The 26,160-nt window shown below is 39.4% G+C and overlaps 1 protein-coding gene across 1 annotated transcript in view; it reads right to left on the bottom strand.

Annotated features, from left to right (window-relative positions):
• LOC150086296 (uncharacterized) overlaps nucleotides 1-26,160 on the bottom strand; it is a 77,709-nt gene that overhangs the window by 25,426 nt on the left and 26,123 nt on the right. Inside the window, exons 6-16 of the mRNA XM_090374855.1 lie at nucleotides 23,196-23,483; nucleotides 20,759-20,956; nucleotides 20,027-20,204; nucleotides 19,701-19,826; nucleotides 16,302-16,486; nucleotides 10,789-11,082; nucleotides 8,958-9,125; nucleotides 6,617-6,888; nucleotides 3,397-3,634; nucleotides 3,008-3,299; nucleotides 1,710-1,894 (exon numbers count right to left, since the gene is read on the bottom strand). Coding sequence (XP_090230981.1) covers nucleotides 1,710-1,894; nucleotides 3,008-3,299; nucleotides 3,397-3,634; nucleotides 6,617-6,888; nucleotides 8,958-9,125; nucleotides 10,789-11,082; nucleotides 16,302-16,486; nucleotides 19,701-19,826; nucleotides 20,027-20,204; nucleotides 20,759-20,956; nucleotides 23,196-23,483 — 2,424 coding nt within the window. The remainder of the gene's footprint in view (nucleotides 1-1,709; nucleotides 1,895-3,007; nucleotides 3,300-3,396; nucleotides 3,635-6,616; nucleotides 6,889-8,957; nucleotides 9,126-10,788; nucleotides 11,083-16,301; nucleotides 16,487-19,700; nucleotides 19,827-20,026; nucleotides 20,205-20,758; nucleotides 20,957-23,195; nucleotides 23,484-26,160) is intronic.

Below are 26,160 nucleotides of genomic sequence, written 5' to 3'. Positions count from 1 at the left end.
ACCCTTTTCACGAACTTTTAGATGGGTGTAATAAGTTCATTCAATGAGATGGTAATTACTTTGAATAAAAATAAAACCGTTTTTGAGCTCCTTCACTTTTTCTTTTTATTTCACCTGTCCAGGAACTTGTAGAGCAGACGTTATGGAGCAGATATCATCTTTTAAGGGCACAAAAGGTGATATTGTTGTACACGTTGGCACTAATGATATTAAGAGTAGTAGATCTGAGGACTTATTTCACAAGTACAGGGCAATGTTGGGAAAAAGTGGTGCGGTAGGATGGAATTTGAAAGTGTTTCCAATTCTGCCCAGACACGATAAGGAGTACACGTTGAAAGCCTTATCAATCACTTCAGCTCTGGAGAGACTGTGCAAGGGTCTCTTGGAGTAGAATTTTTCTCACCGTGGTCTGTGCTTGTTAACAGGCCAGACTGTTTTAACAGGGATCGGACACTCTTGGATAAAAGGGGTACAAGAATATTTGCTGGTGCTATCGAGGCAATAATAGCTAGGTCGGAAACTGCTAGATGGGAGGGGGATACATAAACTAACAGTTTAACTAGAGCTAGAAGCAGAAGTGAAGCGATTCTTGCATTGCTACTATCGGTACACAACACACAGCATGAAATCACATGCAGTCTGTGATTTCAGGCCCTGCTGTAGGTAACCATGGAATAAATGAATACGTGGGCTGTGTACACTAATTCTAGGAGCATTGTAAATAAATTTGATGAATTTGAAATACTGATTAAGCAGTCAAATGCAGACATTGTAGGAACAGTGGAGACACGGTGTGATTCAGACATGACAGTGTTCAAAACAGAAATTCATTTAGTGTTACAATGAATAAGCAGACACATAGGAAGTGTATCAACCATCCAGACAATTTTTGTTATTTTTGTGGACGGTTTACCCTAAAGACTCAAAGGAAAAATATCTATGACATTACAAAACTTTCATATTCTTTTTATTTGGGCTGTAATAATTGGATACATGACAAACTCAAAGCGTTTTGCAGTACCTATAGTTCGGTAAAAACCATCTTTGGAGATCATTTAAAGTGGTAATACATGGTTTTTTGGGTAATAGGAAAGAAGAACGAAACGTTGGTGTCTAATTTACTCCAGTACTACAAAAACATGGGGTGTCGAATATCGTTGAAAATTCATTTTCTTTATCCCCAAAAATCTGGGAGATGTGAGTCTCATGAACACGGCTAGCGGTTTCATCAATATATTTCCAAGATGGAAAAGCAGTACCAAGGTCGCTGGGATCCTGTAATGATGGGGGATTACTGCTGGTTCCTTGTGAGGGAGAGTAAGTAGGAATACATGAGAAAATCCCTTAGTAGTAAACATTTTTAAGGTCATTTTGCTGTGATTTATGATAATTTTTCCGAAGTTGAATGAGTTACAGAGAACGTATAATATTTTTTACACTTGTATTACAAACTTGAATTATACTATATATCCATTTCCTCTAGAATCACATATTTTCATTGCGCATGACCGAGTGGTCAAACGCCAGGGTGCATACGTACACGTCGCTTGAGTAACCGGGTTTCTTTTATTCTCTCTCTCTCTTGTGGGTCGTCCCGAAGTGTAAATCCAACCCAATATGTTGTACAAATTTATATTTTTAATAAATCAAGACAACGAAAGAGCAAATACAAACAACACCATGCGAAACAGTAATGAACTTTTACTTACTGTCGACTTAGAACTTGTATCGAGGATTGGCTCAACTACGATGTTCTCTGTTGTAGATCCGTGTCCAAAATCCACTTTCCAGCTGAGTGTTTGCTGGGCAGTGGCAGCAGGACTTAATCTCACCAGTGCTTGAAGTCGGAGAGTATTATCTGTCATCTGATCTGTCTCAACAACGGTTGAGTGACCTGAAAACGAAATATGTGCAACCACTTCAGAATTAAATACTGAATAATATATAGCATCTATTTAGAAACTGGAGACTGTTTCATCTGAATCGCATTTATGAAACTGTTGGAAATTTGTAATATTAAATCCACCTATAAATCTGGAAACAAAGAATAATCATTTGATAGCGATATTTAAAAACCATTTTATTTAATTACAGTAATAGACAAAAAAATCATAACACCTAACTTTTCAAATTTCAAGAATGTGCTTTTAAAAAAGTTTCTTCTAGCGACATTTATTAACTGTAGTGGAAAAGACAGACATGGCTTAGTCCATTGAATATACACTCAGTAATCATTGAATTATGACCACCTACCTAATACCGTGTTGGGCCATCATTCGCACTGATAATAGCCGCTGTTCGCCTAGGAATTGACTCCACTAGATGTCTGCAGGGATCTGCACCTATACTGCCTACTAGGCTTTCCAGTGTCCGAATAGATGACGGTGGTTACATGTCCACATGTCTTAACTTCATGTTCCAAAACATCCCACAGACTTTTCAATTGGATTGAGGTTAGGGGAATTTGGAGGCCAATCAAGATGGGTGATACTTTCACAGTGTTCCTCGAATCACTTGTGCACAGTGCGGGCTCGATAACACTGCATATTATTGTCTTGGAAGGCCTCGTTTCTGTCAGGAAAAAATGCAACCTGGTCTCCTAAGAACACATGGTCTCTTTCACTTGTGAAGTCTACTTGCCAAGTGAAACTTTGGTCCATACACACCAGGGGCCCTACTTCTTGCCAGCAAAACATGCTCCATATTAAACAACCACTGCACCTGCCTGGACAGTGGGACCATACACGATGGATCCACGGAGTCGTGTTGCACCACGTATTCGGACTCATCCAACCACCACACTCGTTTCCAACCCTCCAGTGTCCAACCAGCGTTGGACACTGGAGGGTTTTCCAAATATTAAAATATTTGCCAAACATTGTGTTTTTTCAAAATTTGATTCGGGTGTTGCAAATTTTTTGTTTACTGCATAATATTTTATATACAACAGTTTCAAAAAACTACTATTATATTCAGAACTAGCAAGAAAAATATTGAATAAACTAACCAATGTTTGAGAGCGCGTTAAAAATTAAAATGGCTTTTTCGTTCCCTGCTAAAGGATTGGCATGGATAACATAACTTGGAATGACGTCTTCGGTTCCACAAGGGATGTTTCGCCCCACTGATTTTACCTTCAGTCCACAGACACTGAGTCCATCGTCAATCGCTTTAACTTCCACTGTGTATTTTCCTGTTGACAGAGGAGGGGTTTGAATTATGATCATAAAGTTCAACATCTCACCAGGAACCACCTTTATAGTACCTATTGGCTGAGTAGTGCTGTACGGCTTTTTATCCTAAAAAAAAATGAGAAAAACAAACTAATGTTTTCTAATAAAACCAAATGAAGAATCGTCAAATTAGTTTTTTCAATGCCATAGCAGTTCTACTTACTGGAAGAAGTTCGGGGCTTCCCACCATTCCAGTGATGTTGGTTTCCATCACCCACACTGAAATACCATCGAAGTTTAGACCACCCTTGATAGTATAAACAACTGACATGTCTGGAATTTCCATGCCTTCAGGGACACCAGCGATTATGTTTAGAACGGCAGTATTATCATCGACTAACGGAAGAGCCCCTACATCTCCCAAGATTATCTTAGAAGTATCTGTTTTTCCATCACCATTTCTAAAGAAAGAAAGAATCAAATAAATCTGATTTGACCATCAGTCCAAGGCCAAGCCAAAAACTATCAGTAATATACAGAGCGTGGTCACGTTATCAGATAAACCTGCTCTTTTAACTAGATTACCTTTCTCCCCGCAACACGTGGAAAAGACCTGAGTTCGAATTCTCAATGACGCGATGGATTTTTATGGGTATTTTTCATAACATGGCTGAGTTAGTCGGTCCCAGGCGAGGACAGCATGATTTTCATCTAGTAAGCAGGCAAATCATCCACAGAATACACGCAAATTGCAGACATAATAATAAATACAGCTCAATATGGCTCAAGTCGAGGATGCGCCTAAAATTCTGCAACAACAAAAACTTTTTCATGACATGGAGTACTCCTTCAGTAAAGCATCGCATATTTCTTCCATATGATATAAAGCAGGTGGCCAGATAAGTAGGGGTTCTGTATGGAGTTACATTCGTGTGTATCGAGATTGGTTCAGTAACCAAATAACATGGCTGAGTTAGTCGGTCATTAGTGATCATGTAGTCAAAAACAACTCGTTGATGCGAGAGGCCAGTGGAAGTTGACAAGATTTGTGCATGGTAATAGAGAGGCTACAGTCAGTCAGATAACAACATAGAAGAACAGTGGAAACCAAAGAGACATTTCAGAAGGCAGAACCCGTCGTGCCACGTCATCATAGGGTATTGCATGGGACGACCAAACAGATTTTCACTCCTGTCAGCAAAGATAACAATGGATAGTTACAGTGGGTTGAGGACACTAGAGAACTGTAAAAACGTCTGATCTGAGGAATCATGGTTCTTGCTGTTTCAAGTGATGGAACGCATAGCATATGGCAAAAATAGCATCAGTCCACGGACTCATACTGCTTAGTGTCAATAATGCAGGGATAGGTGGTGTAATAGTTTTGGAGTTGTTGTTGTTGTTGTGGGGTTTTAGAACATACTGTGCCATATATGTGTATAACAAGTCAGTAAACCCCGCGTGTGTTCTGTGGTTCATTTGCTGTTTGTTGGACGAAAAACCCGAATTTCCCCGAGGACAAATCATGCTACCCTCGCCTGGGAACGACTAACTCAGCCAAGTGGTGAAAAAGATTCATAAAAATTCCTCTCGTCAGTGACAGGATTCGAACTCGGGTCTTTTTCACCGATGTGGGGGAGGACGGTTATAATACCAACTGCGCTACCCACGAGGGCAGTGTGTGTGTGTGTGGAGTGTTTTCGTGGTTCATATTGGGCTTCTTGTTATCAGTAGATTTGAATGCAGCAGGTTATCTAGAATATTTGTCCGGTTATGCGCATTCATGGCTGCAGTGTATTCATCTGCAAATGGGTTCTTTCAACAGAATAATGCATCATGTATCAAGGCGACAACTGAATAGAGCCGAATCCAGGAACATGAAAATAAATCAGCCTACTGCTGTGGCCTCCCCAGTCACCAGATTTTAATAAAACTGAGTACTTGTGGGATGATGTGGATCACAACATTCCACAAATTGAGTCAACATGGACCAGAATGAGCGTGCCAAAATAAATCTAGGTTGTTCTGAAGGCTAAAGGTGTGTGTGTGGGGGGGGGGGGAATTATTCCTTATTAGGATGGTGTACCTAATAAAGTGACCACTCGGTGTATTAAATTATTATTTAGTAAATATTTGTGATAATATTATAAATTACAAATGAAAACCTTACTATTGAATTACACTTAAAATTGTCCCACTTAAAAGTGTATACTTATTTAAACTTCGATATATAAATGACCCGGGAAAGGCAAGAAATAAATAAATCATAAAAGGATCTTTACTAGTGTAGATTTACCATATATACACTGGTGCGCAAAAACTTAAGGACCAACACTATTTCTAAAGGTTACAACCACAAAATCTTTACTTAAGGTACTCTTTACTGACGAGAGTAGATTCAGTCTCAGCAGCGATTCTGGACGTCAGCTAATCTGGCGAGAGGTTTGCACACAGTATCACCCCTCAAGCATCACTGAAAGGGATCGATATGGCGGTCGAGGTGTTCTCGTCTGCGGAGCCGTTATCTTGGATGGACGTACACAACTCCAGATACTGGAAGGCAGTACTGTAACCGGTGCACGCTACTGTACTGAGGTAATCCTTCCCAATGTGCGTCTGTTCCGACGTGCCATTGGCCCCGAGTTCGTGTTTATGGATGATAACGCCACACCCCATCGCTCTGCAGCTGTTGATATGCTTTTGGAAAGTGAGGACATTGTTCGCATGGATTGGCCTGCCCGTTCCCTTAATCTAAATCCCATCGAACACATATGGGGCGCTCTGGGGAGACGCCTAGCGGCACGTCCACATCCACCAGAAAATGTTCATCAGCTGAAGATGGCGCTGACAGAGAAATGGACGATGTTACCGCAAGAACTTATCAACAACATTGTTCTAAGTATGGAAAGGCGGTGAAAAGCCTGCATCGACATTAGGGGTGGCCATATCTCTTACTGAGGACCACCTCTTCCCTTTGTTCCATCTTTGGCAGTGATGCACTGGCATGGCAGCCAGTGCTATGTTGTCATTTTTGAATAAAGTCCCTCTGTACCGTTTTGTTTCCGTTGTTGTTTCCTTCATCATTTCTGTACCTCACGAAGTTCCTTTGGTATGCTTTTCCCATATCCAGGCCACTCCTATGAGAAGCTACAGGTGAAAACCTGACTGGTCCTTAAATTTTGCACACCAGTGTATGTATATTTTTTTACATTTTAGTATGTACAAATATAACATTAGTGTAAAAGCGAGTTAGTTTCGTATGTAGTATAGTTTGGACAGGTAGCATAACAAACTAGGAGTTGATTTATTGGGCTGATCTGACATAAGCAGTCAAGTGGTCAAGTCTGGGATACGGTAGCTCACGCGTTTGAGTTCTGTTTACGCTCCGGAGCATAAACAGAAAAATTATTAAAGAAAAATTAAAGAACTGAAAACCAACTTACTTATCATCATAACTGATAGAATGTTTGTTGATGCTGTGATGGTGACCTCTAAGACAAGGGAGATTTTTGCCGACGTACGTAAGTTCCACCCTACAGAGATGAAGAGCAGGATAAGCAAGGTTCCACTCTCCCCAAGATTCCATCACGACATGAGAATAGCCTATTCCTGGAGGTACTGTTAAGGTAATGTTCAGAGAAACTGCCCCACCAACGTACAGATCGCTCCACCCGGCTGCATTGGTCACTGTCATTTTTGGAACCAGTGCTGTATTCTGAAAAATAACTGTATTTTAGATACTGAAGAATATTTTCACATATTGACATATAATTAGTGTAACATTTGATATAATCATAGATATAAATTTAAAAATTTATAAATTTATAAATGAAAAAATTAACAGACAGTGGTGAACCATGCTCGATATAGGGGTTTTTATAAGATTCTGTGGCAACAAATCCCATTCTTCCAACAGCGCAGATCTTAGCTCACGAGGAGTTGGCTGTCGGGGTACGATGTGACGCCCAAAAGCGTCCCACACATCTTCGATCGGATTTAATTCTGGTGATTGTGCTGGCCATAGCAATCGTTGGATATCTTCAGTTTCAAGATCCACTTCACCACTTGAGCTCTATGTGCGGTGGCGTTGTCGTAAACTAAAAGAAAATCTTGGCAAAACTGAACCCTTAAAAAGTTACCCATAGGTTTCAAGGATGTGTTCTCTGTACCTCTGCGCAGTTACGGTACCCCTATCGAAACACGAAGAGAGGTACGACCGTTGATCATTATTCCGTCCCAAACGAGGACACCACCTCCACCATAAGACTCCCTTTCTCTGGTGTTGGAGGGATGGTAACGCATTCCTCGTTGTCTCCACATGAAATAACATCTAGAATGTATTTGTAGGCTAAAACTGGACTCATCAGAGAACAGAACTATGCCCAATTTTTCAGGGCTCCAATTCATATGTCCACAAGTCACAAGTTGCATATCACTAGTATCGAGGAACTCTGCGGTGGTTTAGGGTTAATGGAATACAAACCACTGGCTTCCTTGACTATAGTGCACTTGAACTGAGCCTTAACACAGTCCGGTTGGAATTGTTTTCATCCTGTGGGTGCAGCAATATCAAGAGACAGGACATCGTAGGATTCATCGTAGGGGTCTTGCTATTCGAGCCAGATAGCTGTCTGTTCTGGTTGCCGTGGGCAACCTTGACCAGCTCTTCTTGTAATGGTTCCTGTCTCCCGAAACTGCTTCTACAGAGCCGAGACGACACTGCGTGGCATATTAAGCCAACGTGCCATCTCCACTTGCGACTGCCCTGCTTCAAGTCGTCCAACAGCCCACCATCTCAAAGAATCATCTAAACGACGATGACTTGCCATCCTGAATACTGGAAATGTGGCTATCCCACTGAGCAAGCCAAAAAAAAAAACGGGAATGAAGTGATCTGGTCGCAGCTTGTGTTTTTATAGGAATGAATAATTTGAATAATATGGGGCTGTGTAAGGTGGTAGATTCATTTCTATCGGATACTTGGAATTAGTATGCTAGGATGCCTAATATATCAAATATTCGCCTTTGGCGACACTGTTCTCAATAAAATATTGATGAAAAACATTTTGTTCTGTTAATTTTGTCGAGTATCTGAAGTGATCCACTAATTTATGATTATTAAGGGACATTTCGAAGGATTTTAAATGAAGATAACCCAACCCACGTATTAGTGATAAAGTTTTAGCTGTATTGGTACATATTAGCAGGTACAAGACCTTTGAATCAGTGCTCTCAATTTACTAAAACTTTATAAGCTACATTTCAGGTATTGTATGGAACCTTTCTTGTTAGGATACTCCATCAAGTATCCCCCACTCAGAAACCGTTAGGAGGAGGGGAAAATTTGATAGTCCTTAGTAAACATACGTGTCCACACTCTATTAAGAGTGTGGACACGTCTTATTTTATTAAGAACCATCAGTCCTCTCCCTATACTCAGAAACCGTATAGCTAACAGAAAAATTTTGCGGTACCTTCTTGTGTATTTAAAAATGCACAGCTTAATTCATCATTTAAATTATTTGAGGTATCGTTCATTGTATTTAAAATTAAAAAGCCTTGGGACAAGACATGGGACCATAATAGTGTTTGCATAGGGTGCTAGGAATAAAATCAAACCACCTAAAATGAAATGCCAAATAGGAAGTGAATGGCTGTCAGTCATTTAATGTTCCAAATTTTGTGTCAAAACTTTTTGGGTGGTATTGTAGATAAAAATGCATCTTCACAAAAATATCTTCCATAGTGTCCACAAATTAATAAAAAGAGAGAGAAGAAACTTACACCGGGCACAATCTCCATTTCTGCTGCTAGTACGGAATGTCTTACTCTATGCGAATATACCATCAATGTGGGTGTGACCACACCTCCTTGCTTATTTACATCGGATGTAGAGATCTCCACCACCACTTCCACGAGAAGTTTCGTATCGTTGTGTTTTGGAGGGAAACGCTGTTGAAAATAATTCATAAAATTGTTATTGTTGTTAACAAAGTACTTTTGGAAATGACATTTTCACACAATTCTAAAGATACTTACCAATCATTAATCAGTAAGTTGGTTTTATAAAGAACTTAGAAGATCGCAGTCAGAGATCATTAAATACAAGTTAAAATCTGATCGAGGAACATCGATATTAAACACAATCTTACAGACGTCATGGTTCATGAAGTCTGTAAGAAGCCTCAAGTTGGATTCCAGTATTTCGTCTCTATGCTTTTGAGTAGTTAAAGTACCTCCATAAAAATCGTCGAGATAGGTGAGCCTATTCACCATGATGTCTTTCCAGAACACAGCCACAATAGTGATCTTCTTTCTTAACGTTAGAGGAACTGCAAAAGTCTATTGACCAATGAAAACATTAATCTTTTTAATACTTTTTTAATCGTCTTCTATCTGTCCTTTGTATGAATCTGTGTGAGATTCTGTGTGAATGTCTGATTTTTAAACATTTTTTTTTTTTTTTGATTCTACTAGCGTCATTGAGAAAAAAGAATAATCAGATGCATATTCCAATTTACAACCTAGTACATCCAAAAACAGTGGAGAGAATAATGGACTTACCAAAAACGTCAGCCAACATGATGTCACACTATCATGTGAGTCATAGACTCAGCGTAGAATGGAATCCACATAACTCTGGAACTCTTTTGTGCAGATTTGATGCCAATCGTCCACAAGGGAAAGTCACTAATTCAAGAAGGCTGTATGACAGTGCCAGACCAAGGTATTTTTGCGCCGCGTGCAGAAAGATCTTTCGGCGCTCCCTTTACTAAGGATATATATTTTATTTTTTTTTTTTCATGATTTGTAAAATTTGGCGCCCTGGGCAAGGGTCCTGCTAGCCCGTGCCTTAATCTGGCACTACTGTATAGTGTTGGCTGAAATCTGACGAAGGCAACATTCCAGAAACTCCTAAAACATTTTATGAGATTAATATGAGGTAATTGGGACAACTTCGTCCTTCGGACAACTGAGATAACTTCGTCTTTGTGCTCTTCAAAATTCTGCTTGGAAATTCCCTCGAGGCCTAGGAATAATACTCTGGAAGATACCTGTCCTGAATGGGCAAAAATACTGCAGCACGGATTGCAGATGACTGCCTAGGATGACCTGCTGAAATGGGGAGAATCAGGCCTAAGACCTTTATCCATTATCTTTTGGAGTTTGAAACAAAACTGTTCAATACAGACATTTGGGCTTATACAGTTCCTTCAAGTGTTGTTGTGTGTGTGTGTGTGTGTGTGTGCACACATTCTTTTGCTACAAAAAGGGTGAAGGATATTCGTCAGTCCATGTAACATTCCACCACTGCTCAGCAGTCCACAACCTATGCTTACATATTCAGGAGTGAATTTCCACGTTCAGTGACGCCAATCATGCAGGCGTAAATGTTCTGCTTCACTTTTCTGTTGAACCTATTTTATACATAAGGTTGAGGAATCTTGATTATGCTGTCTTTGAATTAACACCTCAACCGGAAAATTAACTCTTCCATTTACCGAAATTCTATAATCTGCGTATTGGAAAATTAAGTCGATTGGTTAAGATTCTAAAGGAGCAGAGCGCCAAAAAGAAAGAGAAATATCTTCAAAATGAGAGAAAGGATACTCACCTGCTTAGTGACATGAACTCTGCTGAAATGAAAAACAAACCGGGACTTCTCTATAACGGAATCCACAAACTCTTCATCTACGTAAGGGATATCAAAGCTTTCGGGAACTCGTTGGAAGCGGGCAGAACAAGGCTCCAACTGCGCTTTACTTTTGTTTTTTTCATAATCCAAATAAATCCGTAAATCCAAATATCCGCCATTGGTCATCTGAAGTAAGAATGTGTAGGTTACCATACTGCCGGGGGACGCTACAGATGGAACTGTTAATGGCTTCACGGTAAATGGCGGATCATTCTGCAAAGTTTAATAAAATGTACTTTAAAGTCAATGCTGTAGTAAAAGATTTTTTTTAGTCTTTTCTAAGATTTATAATTTGCGTGGCATGAATTTTGAATCATTATATAGTTCAAATGTCTGTTTAGCAAGAGTTAATACTGCTATCGTTTTCATCTGTTGTTGTATATAAAAGATGCGTAAATATGATATACATCAGTAATAATAATTTAAATTGAATGAACTTAATCAAAAATATAATCTTAAAGACTGTGTAAGATGCATAGAAATAGTAGAAAAAAAAATTACGCACTTCATTGGCACATCCCTTCTAATTCAAGCAAAATCCCTCCTTCTAATCCCCCTAGTCCTTTATCATTTTCTAATTTGAACTTTATCCCTTTGTGTGTCCTCAGAGAAAGAGTAAAGGTGCCATCAGCATTTAGGTTACTCAACCTGGTCAAACACTTCAATCAGGTTCTTTCGAAGGTGTCTAGTTTCCAAGCGCTGCAATTTGCAGAACTGAAATCTTTCATGGTAGAATTACACAGCTGCCAGAGCAGGTCATGGAGTTTCGTCAATGATATAAGGAATTTTGCTAGCAGAGACAAGGAGGTGATTATCCCTTGTATAAGGCAATGGTCAGGCCACACCTTGAGTACTGTATACAGGTCTTGAAGCTTCATTTTAGGAAGGTGTAGAGTTGCTAGAACGAGTACAGAGAAGGGCAACAAGATTGGTGAGAAGAACAAAGGGGTGCGCTTACGAAGAAAGGCTTAAGTTCTGCAGGTTTCAGAGACTAGCCACCTTTGGAGACTAGCCACCTGCGAGGTGACCTGATCGAGGTGTTTAAGGCTTTGAATGGTTTGAGCAGGCTCAATGCTGACTGGACACTTCCACTTGCACAGATTAAGAAATTGAGGGGCATAGATTCAAATTGAGGAAAGACATTTGTAGAATAGATGTGCGGAAGTTTGCCTTTAGCCAGAGGGTAGTTGATTGCTGAAACAGACTTCCATCTGTTGTTGTGGAAGTTGTTAGCTTAAATAAATTTATGGCTGAACTAGACAAGCATTTGGAGTGACCGGATGGGTGAAATGGGAAGGTTTTTTTTTTTTTTTTTGGCTGATGCTGTATAAGCTTTCTTTCTTGCATCATAAGCCTCAACTAATGCTACACCTTTGTGTCCTTGCCTAGTCTTATTACTCTTCGCTGCACCTGTTTCAAAATATCCACATTATCCTTAAAATGTCCTCGTGGGTAGCAGTTTCTGCAATCGCAGTCCTACCTGCACAGGGCGAAAAAGACCAAAGTTCGAATCCCGTCAATGAAGTGAAGAATTTTTAAAGACCTTTTTCCCAACGTGGCTAAGTTCGTTGGTCTCAGGCGAAGGCAGCATAGTTTTTGCTCCCCGAAACTCGGATTTTTTGTCCAGCAAACAGAAAATCGACCGACCACAGAACACTCGCAATTCACAGACGTATTATATACGGCGCAATATGGCCTAAGTTGCTGATCAGCATAAAGCCCTACAACCAACAAAACAATCTTTTAAAATGACGCTTCCAGACTTGTATGCAGTACTCGAGATGCTGCATGATCACTGCCTCATACAATGGGATAATCACTTCTAGTGACTGCTGACAAAATTCTTGTATATCATCAACAGAGCCCCATTAGCTGTTCTAGCAGCCTCTCTGCACTGCTCAAAGAAATTCATGTCAGACTGTAAAATTATCTCTAGGTCTTTTACGTTCTCCTCTACCCTGAATTTAGTACCACCAAAATGATCAATTATTTGGGATTATTACTACTCAAGTGTAATTACTACACGAAGTATTTTGCATTTATCAATTTTAAACCTCTGTTTCCGTGTAATTAATTTATTACAGTATAAAGATATACTGTAAGAACAGCACATCTTTATACTGTAATTTTTACAGTCGAGAGTCGCATACCCTTTCCACTACATACTTACTAAAATCTAAGTATATGAGACCAGAAGTGTTTTTAAAATCCGGTTTCTTTGGGACTGCACTTAACACCATTATTGGACAATTGCGGATTAAATATATTTTCATCCAGTTACCTAATAGTAATAACGCACGATATTACATAGGGTTATTTATATTTTATATTTTATTTCTCAAAACTACATGTAGGGTTATCACAAGATTTAATATTCATAACAAGATTTAACATTCTTAAAGATTTAATATTCGTTACAAGTTTCTAACATTTTTTAAGATTTTATATTCGTTACAAGATTCATTAACATTTTTTTAGAATTAATATTCGTTACAAGATATATTTAAGCCACAATAAAATTCCTCAATGAATCCAGAGCGCGTAGGCCTGTTTCGTTATGTTCGTACTATTCTTGGCCAACCAGCATACGACATGGTCGTGAGACTACAGAAAGATTTTATCTTCATAGCCCGTAGTAGACAACACCTGAGGTTTGCGCATAGGTGCAAAGCTAACGAGATTATACCGAAAGGGTTTCGCTACAAACAACCGTTTTCTAATGAGCGCATGAGACGTGCCTGTCGGAACTTCGGCCTCAAAACCCTACGTATATGGATCGGCTGCCTCCATCATGACATACAACGTGCTTCAGCGAGCAAGGCAACCCTACTAGCCGACCTTAAGACTCTGATTCCCGATCCCGTTTACACCGATGTGGTCAACACTTTATGTCACCAGGCCATCAGAGAATCAGATCTTTATTGTACCCGACAGAAACGTAAGTTTTGTAATTTGATTAATGAATCCCGTCAATTGCGCAGCCAATGTAATACCCCTCTCACTAATTCCACGGACTTCGTATTGAACCTAAGCAGCAAACAGTTATCTGCGGACCAAGTAAACTTATTGACTCTTGGCATGACGTTTGCCGTTCTTCCTAAGCACCCGCCGATCACCGACATCGCCTTAGGTGTGGAAGCCAGCTTATCACGCCTCCCAGAAGATGTAGCCAACACAATCCGCTTGAAGACTGCAGCAGTTCTACACCGTGCTCGCCCCGTCTCTTCTAACCTCAACCGTACACAGTTCTCTGCCCTCAAGGCATTGAAACAGGATTCGTCCATCGTCATTCTACCGGCAGACAAAGGCCGCCGTACGGTTGTAATGGATCACACTGATTACATGGCGAAAGCGCTACTACTTTTACGGGATACTACTGTATACAAACCCCTGACCATCAACCCCAACAGAGTTTTAGAACGATGGGAATCAGAGGTGAATATCCTCGTCAACAGTTGGCTGAAACAAGGGAAGATCACACAGTCAACCCGTAATCACCTCCGTGCTTCCGGATGTCAGATCCCACGGTTTTACGGCCTACCGAAAGTGCACAAAGAAGACACACCACTGAGACCAATTGTATCCTGCTGTGGATCACCGACTTACGAGCTGTCTAAATTTGTCTCGAGACTTCTTTCTCCTCTGGTTGGCAAGACCACCCACACCGTTTCCAACAGTGTTGAATTCATAAAGAGGATTCGCACTGTATCCATCTCGCAGAATCAAGTTATGGCATCGTTCGACGTCATATCGCTCTTTACCTCCATCCCTGTGGAACTTGCCATTTCTTGTGCAAAACAACTCTTGGACAATGATAGAACCCTCAGCGAAAGAACTGGTCTCACACCCGATGACATTTCCACCGCCCTCAGACTGTGCTTAACAGGGGGTGCGATCATATTTAATGGCTCAGTCTACCAGCAGATACATGGCACGGCCATGGGTTCCCCGGTCAGCTCAGTCACAGCAAACATCGTGATGGAGGAGTTAGAGGGACGTGCGTTTGCACACGCACCTGATCACATCGCCTTTTGGTGTCGCTATGTTGACGATGTGCTCGTGGTCATCCCTAGAGACTCAGGTCAGCGACTTCTATCATACCTCAACTCACTATCGCCCTTCATAAAATTCACGATTGAGCTGGAGTCGAACAACTCTTTACCATACTTAGACACACTTGTCCGACGTGAAGGCACATACCTGAGGACTACAGTTTATCGTAAGCCCATGTGTGCTGGCCAGTTCACCAACTTCCGGTCAGCACACGCGCGAGGCCACCTCCTCTCCACGGCCCGAACCTTGCTTACTCGCGCCTGGACACACTCCAGCTCCGCTGATGAAAGACGCAAAGAGGTCACTAGGGTCAAAGTAGACCTTACGAGGTGTGGCTACCCCATTGACGTCCTCGACAGGTGTGATCTACAGACACGTGACATCGTGACGACCAGCTACAACACCAACAGTGACGAGCCATCCACAAGGGCATTCATCCCATACTACCCCAACCTGTCACAACAGATCGGTAGAATCCTGAGAACGCACGGAATAAAGTGCATCCAGCTCCCAGGCAGGAAACTGCGTTCTTTCATTTACAACGTGAAAACACCTGTCCCCACCCTTCTGCAGAGCGGTTTAGTCTACCGCATCTCTTGCCGTGACTGCACTAGCTGCTACTTCGGAGAGACTGGACGTCGACTCGAGAAACGTCTCTCGGAGCACAAAAGAGCGATCCGTTTAGCGGATATAGAACACTCAGCTATCGCCGAACATGTCTGGACAACCCACCACGAACGACATCGACCCACACCGCGATGTCGTGGTGGTAGACAGATCCCACCATTACCTAAAGCGTACCTGGTTGGAATCATTAAATATAAAATCTTCGGATAAATCCTTAAACAGGAACAGTGGTTGCCAAGTCAACCCGATCACAGAGTCAGTAGTTCTGTCATTGGACAAGCGCTGGCCACGTTATCATGCGTCACAGCCACAGACGTCAACAAACAATTAAACCTCGCGTCTCACGCACCTGGCAGTGCACATCTTCATTCCAACTGCCATTCATGTATTTTAATTCTGACGAAGGCTACCATATAGCCGAAAGCTCATATATTTCTGCTTTATCTGTACGCTCTGTGTTTAAGCCACAATAAAATTCCTCGTTACAAGATTTAATAAACTGCAGTGCCCTCTAGCATTAACATTTGTAACAACAACAGAATTAAGTGTCGATTTGAAAAGGTAATCTGAATATTGAAATAATTCTCAAAAATATATATCTTATAGAAAAAATAAATAAATACGATATCGTTAAACTTAGATTACATAATAAGAAAGGATAAAGTGTTTTAATTAACGGTTAGAAACAATGAAAGTCATGGGTTGCTAAGAGTTAGAAATAATAATTATTAATAAATCTATTTTTCACCTACCTTTTGGTTTACTCTAGGTACCAGGTTTACTGGGATTTTCTTAGTCCATATTTCTTCTCCTCCTATCCTGAGAACTGCCTTGAGAGGAACTTTCTCGTCAACAAATGTGTTATTATTAATTGCGTACACAGCAAAAGTCAGCTTTATTAGATTTGCTTCGTCTTTGATTTCCTGGTCATAAGGTCCTGCAATTAATAAAACATTTGTTCCAATAAAACATTTTACTATTTTTCTTTTGGAAAAATTCCAGCTGAACAGAACTGGCTATATATAAATTAAAGCAAAAAAAAAAAAGTTAAAACAGGCTTTTAGAGTTTTGAAATTGGTGATTATGAAATGGCACCAATGACACTAAGAGTAGGAGATCTGCAGACTTATTAACAAGTACAGGGCAATGTTGAGAAAACGTCGCGAGTTAGGATTACATTTAAAAGTGTCGGCAATTCTGTCCAGACATGATAGGAGAAAGTATATGATAAGAGCCTTGTCAATCAATTCGGGCCTGGAGAGATTATGCAAGGCTCATGGAGTAGAATTTTTTTCAGCTTGGTCTGTGCTTGTTAACAGGAGAGAGTGCTTCTACAGAGATGGGATACACTTAAATAGAATGGAGCAAGAATATTTGCTGATGCTATCGAAACAGTATTAGGTGGGTCGGAAAACTGCTAGCTTGGGGTTGGGGTACACAGTCTAATAGCTTAACTAGAGCTGCAGGCAGAGGTGAAAGTGATTCTGCACTGTTTCTATTGGAATGAGCAGCAGCCTTGAAAGTAATTAGGCAGCAAACTCAAGTAAAGGACATTCTTATCAAAACTAAAGAACTAAAATGGTCTTGGGCAGGACACATAGCTCGAAGACATGATGACAGATGGACTAAGAAAATAACAGAATGGTACCCAAGAGGAGCTAGAATAAAACCTGGAAGACAAAGGCGGAGATGGATAGATGAAATTCATGAGTTTTTAAGTAGTAAATGGATGGCCAGTGCTCAAAACAGAAGGAACTGGAAAGTTGCTGGAGAGGCCTTCATCCTGCAGTGGATTGAAAATGGCTGATGATGATGATGATGATGATGATGAAATAAATTTGATGAATTTGCAGTACTGGTCAAGACATAAAATGCAGACATTGTTGGGATTTCAGAGAAGTGGTGTCACTCAAATATAAGGGATGCAGAATTTGAATATAGGAGGATTTTGACTTCCCAGATATTGAGTGGAACTTGTGGATTGGTCACTAGGACTAGCAAACCTTTTGTTGATTTACTTCATGACTGTTTTCTAAAGCAACATGTTCGCGAGGCAACCAGAGAGAGTAATACTCTTGATCTCATTACCAGCAGTGATTATTCATGCATTAAGTATCTGCAGATAAAAGAACCACTAGGTGGCAGTGATCACAGTGTATTGATTTGTGATTTCTTAAAGATGTAACTATCATCGGGAGTAAAGGGAGGACTTTGCTTTCAAAAAGATGACCACAGTGGTCTCAGTTAGTTTTTAAATTCTATACAATGGGACCAATGATGATGTTGCCAAAAGCAAATTGGTGATCGAGCTCAGGTTGCTGACAAACTGAGTATTTTGCATATAGATTCACACATTAGGAATTCTTTAGATAAGGGGGATTGCAGAAGTTTATTACACTCTAACAGTGAGCTAAATGATTTTGAAATGACTGAGAAAAAAGTGAAAGAGAAATTGCTGAAGTTAAATATAAGAAAGGCACTTGTGGTGGATGTGATATATCCAGTTATATTAAGGAAGTAAGCGAACCCTTAGCCATAATTATGAGAGCATCCTTGGATTCATGGGAGGTCCCCGTAGACTGAAGATGTGCGAATGTGTCACCAATTCACAAAGGTGGAATAAAGAGTGACACGAATAATTACAGACCTGTTAGTTTAACTTCTGTTCCTGGGAAAATAATGGAGTCTCTGGTAAAAGAAATAACTCAGAATCATTTAGACCAGCGTTTCCCAAACTGCGTTCCGCGAAAAATCGTAATTAATAATTAAAAAAATAAAATAAGTGAGTTTTGCATATTTGTAGCGTACACCACTTTTGTATCATTATAATTTTTAACATTATTTTTTTTCCGGTTATTAATTTGCATAGACTAATAATCAAATAGACCGCGGAACATTTATTTTGGCAGGCTTTGCATAGAAAAGTATGTGTAGGAGTAATAACATCAACGAAAAAACAGCAATGTAGTGGTCTAATATGCCATTTGTATGCAATTTAGCCTGGAGTACATTGGTTGAAGGAAAGAGGGAACAGATATCATAACTAAACTCATTTCTTTGTATAAATATTTGTTGATAATTTCCAGTATTTTGAAATATTATTATTAGAATAAATGACCATGGATTTGTGGTTGAAAAAAGTTCCTTTTTTCAACCACAAATCCAACACGGACTAATTACATTAGTCCGTGTTGAGCGCATTATTTTCTATATTTATCAATGATATTGATGAAAGCATATCACACTTAATGTCCAAGTTTGCAGATGACACGAAGAATGACAGGGTTGTTAATGAGAGGAATGACGGAATGCTAATGCAGCAGGATCTAGAAAAGTTAGGCTAGGCAGATGGGCTGAGAAATGGCAATTGAAGTTTAACATTGACAAATGCAAAATAGTGCATAAAATGAGAAAGGCCTGGGGTAATTGTGCATCAGATATGAAGTTCTCTGAGCAATGTAGACAGGCTGCTAGGAGAGCTCATGGGGTTTTGTCAATGATATGCAGGAATTTTGCTAGCAGGTATAAGGAACTGATGGTCCCGTTATATAAGGCAATGGTCAGGTCACATCTATAGTTCTGCATAGAGGTCTTGTTTTAGAAGGATTTGGATCTGGTGGAACGAGAACAAAGGAAGGCAACGAAAAAATTGGAGATTAGGCACGTGTAAGATGATCCGATTGAGGTGTTTAAGGCTTTGAATGGTCTGAGCAAGCTCAATTCTGATTATACTCTTCCTCTTGCTGAGACTACGCATATGAGAGGGCACAAATTTAAATTGAGGAAGGATGGTTGCTGAATAGATATGCAGGATTTTGCCTTTAGCCTGCCGGTGGGACAACCTTCCATCTGTTATTGTGGAAGTTGATAGCTTAGATAAATTGAAGGAAAAACTATTGGAGGGAATACATAGGTGGTGAAATGGGAAGTGTCTTTTATTTATTTTTTTTTTTTAATTTTTTTGGCTGATGCTGTATAGGCTTGCTTTCTTGCATTATTCGCCCCTGTTAATGGTAATGCTAAATCGTCAAGAGTTTTACTGTTTACCACGAATAGTACTCAGTACAACAGCCTCACCTTCCTGTATCTACAATATAACCAACTACTTATTTCTTACTAAAGCAGCTTTTAAAATACTGATTCTTGCTTACCGACGTTGGTGAGGACACCAAGGTCAAGGAAAGCGCTGTAGTACCACATATCCTCTTCCGAGCCGTTTTTGGTCGTGTTGTAGTGGTAGATGTCTTGAGGAACTGCATAGTAATTGCTTCCAAAACCTGCAAATTACCAGAAATATTTACGGTTATGTACTGACATATCTTTATAATAATTTTAACTAAAGAATTCGTGTAATGGACAGCAGTACGAACAATAGAGAAATTGAAGTTAATCGGTATTAAGGTATCACACAACTGAAAGAAAATTGGCGTATGCAACCTTAGATTGCGTCCATCATACAAAATATTGTGAAACTTACTCGATACCCCAAGATTGCCAATACTGGTGCTCTTCCTCGACTCCTCTGGAATCTCCACATCTAAGGAGAAATTGTTGGATTTGACAGTCGAAAACACATTGAGTGTGAACACAGCCACGCTGTCCAAAGCAATCTCTTGACTGGTTGGTAATACATCTACTTCTACAAGAGTATTGTCCTGGAATGCAAAATTATTGATTTTCTGGAAGATCCTCTGTACTAATTTGTAATTTTTGAAGACTAAGAAAAGAATAGGCTATAAACGTTGGTCTAAATAATTATAAAACGGTCACGTATATATCATTTTTCCTCAATGGCTGATTATCTAAGATAAAACTTTATAATCAACTAAACTAGAAAATACAAGGCTGATACAAATGAAAACAGCAAGTAGTGCAGTTGCACCATTTCCCCAAGGTCGTGTGGGACCCGCTCAACCTGATTAATGTTGATTCAGTGATTCCGTGACCTTATTTTTAGGGATTTTAGCAATGTGCCAGAGTTCCAGACTATCCAAATCTGGCATTTTCCTTGTGTTATTGAGAACGAATCTGTTAATTCGTGTTTTGAATGTAAAAGGAATAAAAGCTGCATAAATTTATCTACATTGAAGATTTCGCCGATTCTGTGAATAAGTTTTGGTATGATTTTTCTTGTTTCATTTGAATCATCCTGTTAAATAAATCTGAAACTGCGAAATTTTTATTTTAATAATAAATAAAGTTCACTCACCTCCGACTGCCGTGCAATGATCACTGATTGAGTAACCCAGACAAATGTTTCGTGTAAGTATTCGGCGGCCACAGTAAGATACTGAATTTCATCGAAGGTTGTAAATCTATTTCGGACCATGGTGACAGAAAATCTGACTGCAATTGTTGCAGGCTTTTTGGTAGAAATGTTCCCAAAGTTGATAATGCATCGATCATGCTAATTAAACACAAAACAAAAGTTTCAATAAATTCCTTAAGTAAACAAGTGAATTTTAAATCGAGATCATACCACAAATATTTAATCTTCCATAACCTTAAGATCGATTTGCTCGTGAAAACACATGAAAACTTGCAAAAAGAAAGTTCCCTAATATACAACTTAAGACTTACAAAATTGGCCATCGCTTTAAAAGACTTATAGAAGTTACTTCAATAGAGAGGAATGTGGTTACTGCGTATGGTAAGTTGGTTATTATCGGTCTTTTCTTGATCAAAAAGATTAACGGAAGTGGCTGTTTGTACAGCAGCACGTACACATAAGCGCATACCTAGAGCCCTAATATTTGGGAGCCCCAAAACGTTGAAATATAGTGAATACACCTAACGTTCTTTTATCCTAAGTCCGGTTAACGTACCGGATGATATTATTACATTCCATACTGATATTGTTTGTTCGATTTACGTACATATATATCTGTAGTTACAGTAGTAATGACATCGTTGGAGCTGTGAAATTTTTTTGTTGGTTGTTGTTGTAGAAGAGTTTTAGAAGCATCAGCGACTATGGCCATGTTGCTCCGTATATATTGTCTGTAAATTGCGTGCGTTCTGTGATCCATTTTCTGTTTGCTGTACGAAAAACCAGAGTTTCCGGGAGAAAAATTGATCAGTTAATTTTATTAAACTTCATTGACAATCAATTAAATTCAATTTAAACGGAAATCATGTCTCAGACCAGAGGAGCAAAGCAACGACCATAATGTAGCGCGAGTGCTCTGGCTCGGGGGAGAACCGAATAGGTCGATTCTCCAACGCATCACAGTCTAAAATAATGTGCAACTTGTGAAATGTATGCGGATTTCTGGAACAGGACATGATCTAGCTAAGGTGTGTGTGTGTGTGTGTGTGTGTGTGTGTGTGTGTGTGTGTGTGTGTGTGTGTGTGTGTGTGTGTGTGTGTGTGTGTGTGTGTGTGTGTGTGTGTGTGTGTGTGTGTGTGTGTGTGTGTGTGTGTGTGTGTGTTAGATGCAGAGTGTGAATAAATTAGGTGCCAACTCAGCATTCTGATGGGTGTCTATGAGAGTTTGGGGAGTAGGGTAGATGCCCTCGAAGGAATTAAAATGGGGGCCTATCAAGCTCTCAGCTGCCCAACTCAACTCCAGAGCTCACCTTTGTGGAACAGATAACACAGCGGCAGTCTTCAAGGCAGAATGCGTTGGTCCCACTGGAGCTATTGTCGGTGACTCAATTGTCAGAGAACTGGGAAATATACATTGTGCAAAAAGGATAGGTGGATTAGGAGGGTATGTTTGCCAGGGACAAAAGTTGATGATATTGCAGAGCAGATATCACTTTTTAAGGGCACAAAAGATGAGATGTATACGTTGGTGCTAATGACATTAAAAGTAGGAGATCTACAGACTTACTGGAGGACTTCCTCTAAATTTACCCGCTGTCCTTTCCCTGTTAATCCAAATCTACTTACTTACCCTCGACTTCCTTTTCCTGAGCCTTCTCTCCCTCCTTGCCTTGCTGGAAGGGTTTGACAGGCGTCCCTGTACTTTCGTGGCCCGGTTCCGCACATCGATGGACTGATGTAGGGGGGCTCAATCCTTGATGAGAGAGCCTTCAGTGACTAAGTGGCCAGATGAGCAACACAATATCTACGGTACCCCACGCAGTTCACACACCCATCTGGCAGAGTTTTGCTTCTACACAGAGATCCAATTGGCGGTTTTGTGGAAAACCACTTTTCTCCAATTACTCAGGGCATAACAACTTCCCCACTACAAGAAAACTATTGGGAGAAATTACAGGAATACATTGAGGTGCGGGAATTGCTATAATTTCTCTTTCCCTCTTTTTTCTTACGCGGTATCTAAAAATTACTCTTAAAAATATACCCAGACAGAAATAATATACACTATATATTTTACTCTCTTAATGAATCCCATTTTGTGCAATTAAAATTGTATTAAAAAATCCTACAATCTTACATCAATATTATTCACAAGTTATGAAATGTTAGATTGTACAGTATTTTCTTTTTTTAATGAAATGTACGGTGTCTTTGAAAGGTTCTAAGATTGGCTGCAATTGTGAGGCTGCAGTAAGGCCACAGTGCCTTCCGTCTCCTTAACAATTAGGGTTAATTCTAATATAATTGATTCTTTTGGTTGTAGAGGTTGAGTTAATAGTATAGAAGTCGTAATTAAACCTAGTTATTTCTTTGCTTACCATTGTGGGAAGGTCGGGATGAATCAAAAGATGTACTTTCGGCTGACGCATTGAATATTTAACCGAAGAATTCCCAGTAATCACTATATTGAAAATACTGAAGGTTGGAGCATAATTCTTATCGTTGACGTCCCTGGTAAAGATGTCTACAATCATATCAAGTCTTTCAATCTTCGGTATGGTGATCAGAAGAGTATAGTCCAACTGACAACCGAGAGTCATGTTCCCAGGATCAGCAGAGGGCTCGTAAACCAGTTGAAATTCAGTTTGGTATTTGGGATCTTCTTTCTGGAAAGCAAAGAAAGAATTGCTATATAAAATGCTATTATAGTATATTTGTCGGTAAATTCATCTCAATTTCTATATACCAGCAATCACATGCTCATATAAAGAAAGGTATTCCTGTTAATAATCATGAGTGTAATTAAAAACGTTAGGTCACTTTGGGATGTAATATTTGTTTTTACGAGAAATCAGGCAGGAATGGATTTTCAAAGGAAGTTAGATCCATCTTAGTTGGATAACTAAGATAGATTTCAATGCGGTCCATTGGAAAGTGATCATCAGATCAGCATTTAAGAACTGGTTACTGATATCAAATGATTTGATTATTAGTGCAGAGAAGTAGTTGCAAAAATAGGAGGCAGTGTTCAATCCTATACAGAACTATGGACAAGATTTCTATTTAATAGAAGATTTTTTGCGAAACCAGATGACAAGAGTGACCCTTCCATTCAAGAAAATCGTGCCTTCCGCCTCCGGAGCAATTAGGGTTAATTCTAATAGAATTGATTCTACCCCACCATTCCCATTCTATTCGTTGTTTTCACAAAGTTACACACCAGTCCTCAATACAAAGCAAAAAATGGTTATTTTTTAATATAAAAATTTCAAGTCATTTCTTTTATTTTCTAATGACGACTTTGAAGGAAATCCAAATTGCATTTACCTTGATGTTCTTACACAAACTAAGATAATCAAACCCACAAGGACTGGTAAATTGCGTATATACTATAAACGGTTGCTTATTTTGAGTAACAAAATATCAGAATTTCATCGAGGAAAAAACCATGCAACTATCACCCTGGATCAACTAATCCTATTACCGTGCTACAAGATTAATTTCAAAAGTTCTTAGCACGTTGCCAATTAGTAAAGTGTAAGTTTTCGATCTGTTACGATCATACTTACGTTTACCATTTTATTCCCGAAAAGGACCTACCTTCATTTTAATCTTTGTAGTTGAGGTCTATGGATGTTCTCTCCTTTGCGAAGTAATCCCCTTCGAAATGCATATATATATATATATATATATATATATATATATATATACGCTTTCAAGAAGACTAGCTGAAAATTTCGCAATTGGTAGCAGAGTTTTTCTCTAGCTGTCCTAAAGAAATATAGTACCCATGTAGTAAATGTATTCAGGATAGCTCTTTCAAAACGATCAGGAATACATTTGCAGAAACACAAAAAGGAATGTTTCTCCTTTCCGCAAAGTACGTTCAACACGACCAGTCAGAGTAGCATTTTGACTATGACATGCTTCTAAATCCTTAAATTACTTACCTTAAATAACCTCAAAACAAAAAAACAAATAAACTCGAGGTTGATAACGATAACAATAAAATGATGAGTTTTGAACATATTAAATGCAAGGAATGGCAATAAGTGTATGAGCTCGCGTGTGCAACATGGAGACATATAGTGAGCTGTGATGTAATCCTAATGATTAGTTCTTTCTTTTAAGATAGACAGAGCTAGTAAAGAATTTCGCAATTGGTAGCAGAGTTTTATTATTATTATTTATTTTATTTTTATTTATTTTTTTCTGAACAAAGGACACGATTGTGAGTACGTGCAAATTGTTAATCAGTTAAATAGTTAAAGTGCAAATTGTTAATCAGAAAAAAATGCCTTATCAACTTAGACAGCTGTTTGTTTAACAGTTATCAGCTTCCTGTGGCCCCATCTATGAAGTGAAAGTTGAACTATTCTCGTTTGTAGTACAAAACTGGCCCGTTCCGTAAAATAAAACTATTCGGAATTTTTAAATTTTAACAACTTTCTGCACACCTAAGAAGAAATATGTTAAATTTGAAGCCACTTCCAGCCCGATCAGTTAAGCCTATCGTTCACACTGACGGAGTAAAGAAAACAGCTTCCGTATTAAATATATATAGCTTATTTAGCCATCAGTGGACCCACTCACAGAAGCACTCCCGGAAGCCATTTGTTCACAAGTGTTTGAGAGTGGTTATTGTGGCCAGAGATTCTCAACTTTCTTTAATCTGCTTGTGCCACTCAAAATTGTAGTTTTCTTCACACACTTCTCTCCTTACCCCTCTGACGCTCTCTCTCACAGTCTCTATAGCACTCTTACTAAGCTGTACATAATAACAAAATGTTGCTCAGTCTTCAAATCTTTCATTATGCAATTCACAAAATGATTCACCCTTGCAGCACGTAACTTAAGTCCACCTTAAAATTATCAGAAAACATGTCAAAACTTGTCTGAATATTATTGGACATACATTTACTTGCCATCTACTGACAGTTCATCGAAATTTGAGTGGTTGTTAGATGGCACTACTATTCCGCGAATTACATGATCAGCCTGTCTACTACAAGAAGGACCTTCGACTCTCTAATGCCTTTTGCAGAGAACAAAATGGTCCCTTACCAAGAAAGACTTCACTTCGGCATATTGCAATGTCTGGAGACTAGGCACATGCAGGGAGATCTGATTGAGGTGTTTAAGGCCTTGAATGGATTGAGTAAGCTCAATCTTGATGGCATTCTTCCTCTTGCGGAGACTACACGCACGAGAAGGCATAAATTCAAATTAAGGGAGGATGGTTGGAAGGATAGATGTGCGGAAGTTTGGCTTCGGCCAGAGGGTGGTTAACTGTTGGAACAGGATTCCATCTGTTTGTTGTGGAAGTGGGTAATTTGAATAAAT

This window comes from Mastigoproctus giganteus, chromosome 5 (genome assembly GCF_048544385.1).
Source record: "Mastigoproctus giganteus isolate SK-2022 chromosome 5, ASM4854438v1, whole genome shotgun sequence".
Taxonomy (NCBI): Eukaryota; Metazoa; Arthropoda; class Arachnida; order Uropygi; family Thelyphonidae; genus Mastigoproctus; species Mastigoproctus giganteus.
Note: the sequence above shows the minus strand (reverse complement) of the source record. Positions and strands in the feature narration are given on the sequence as shown.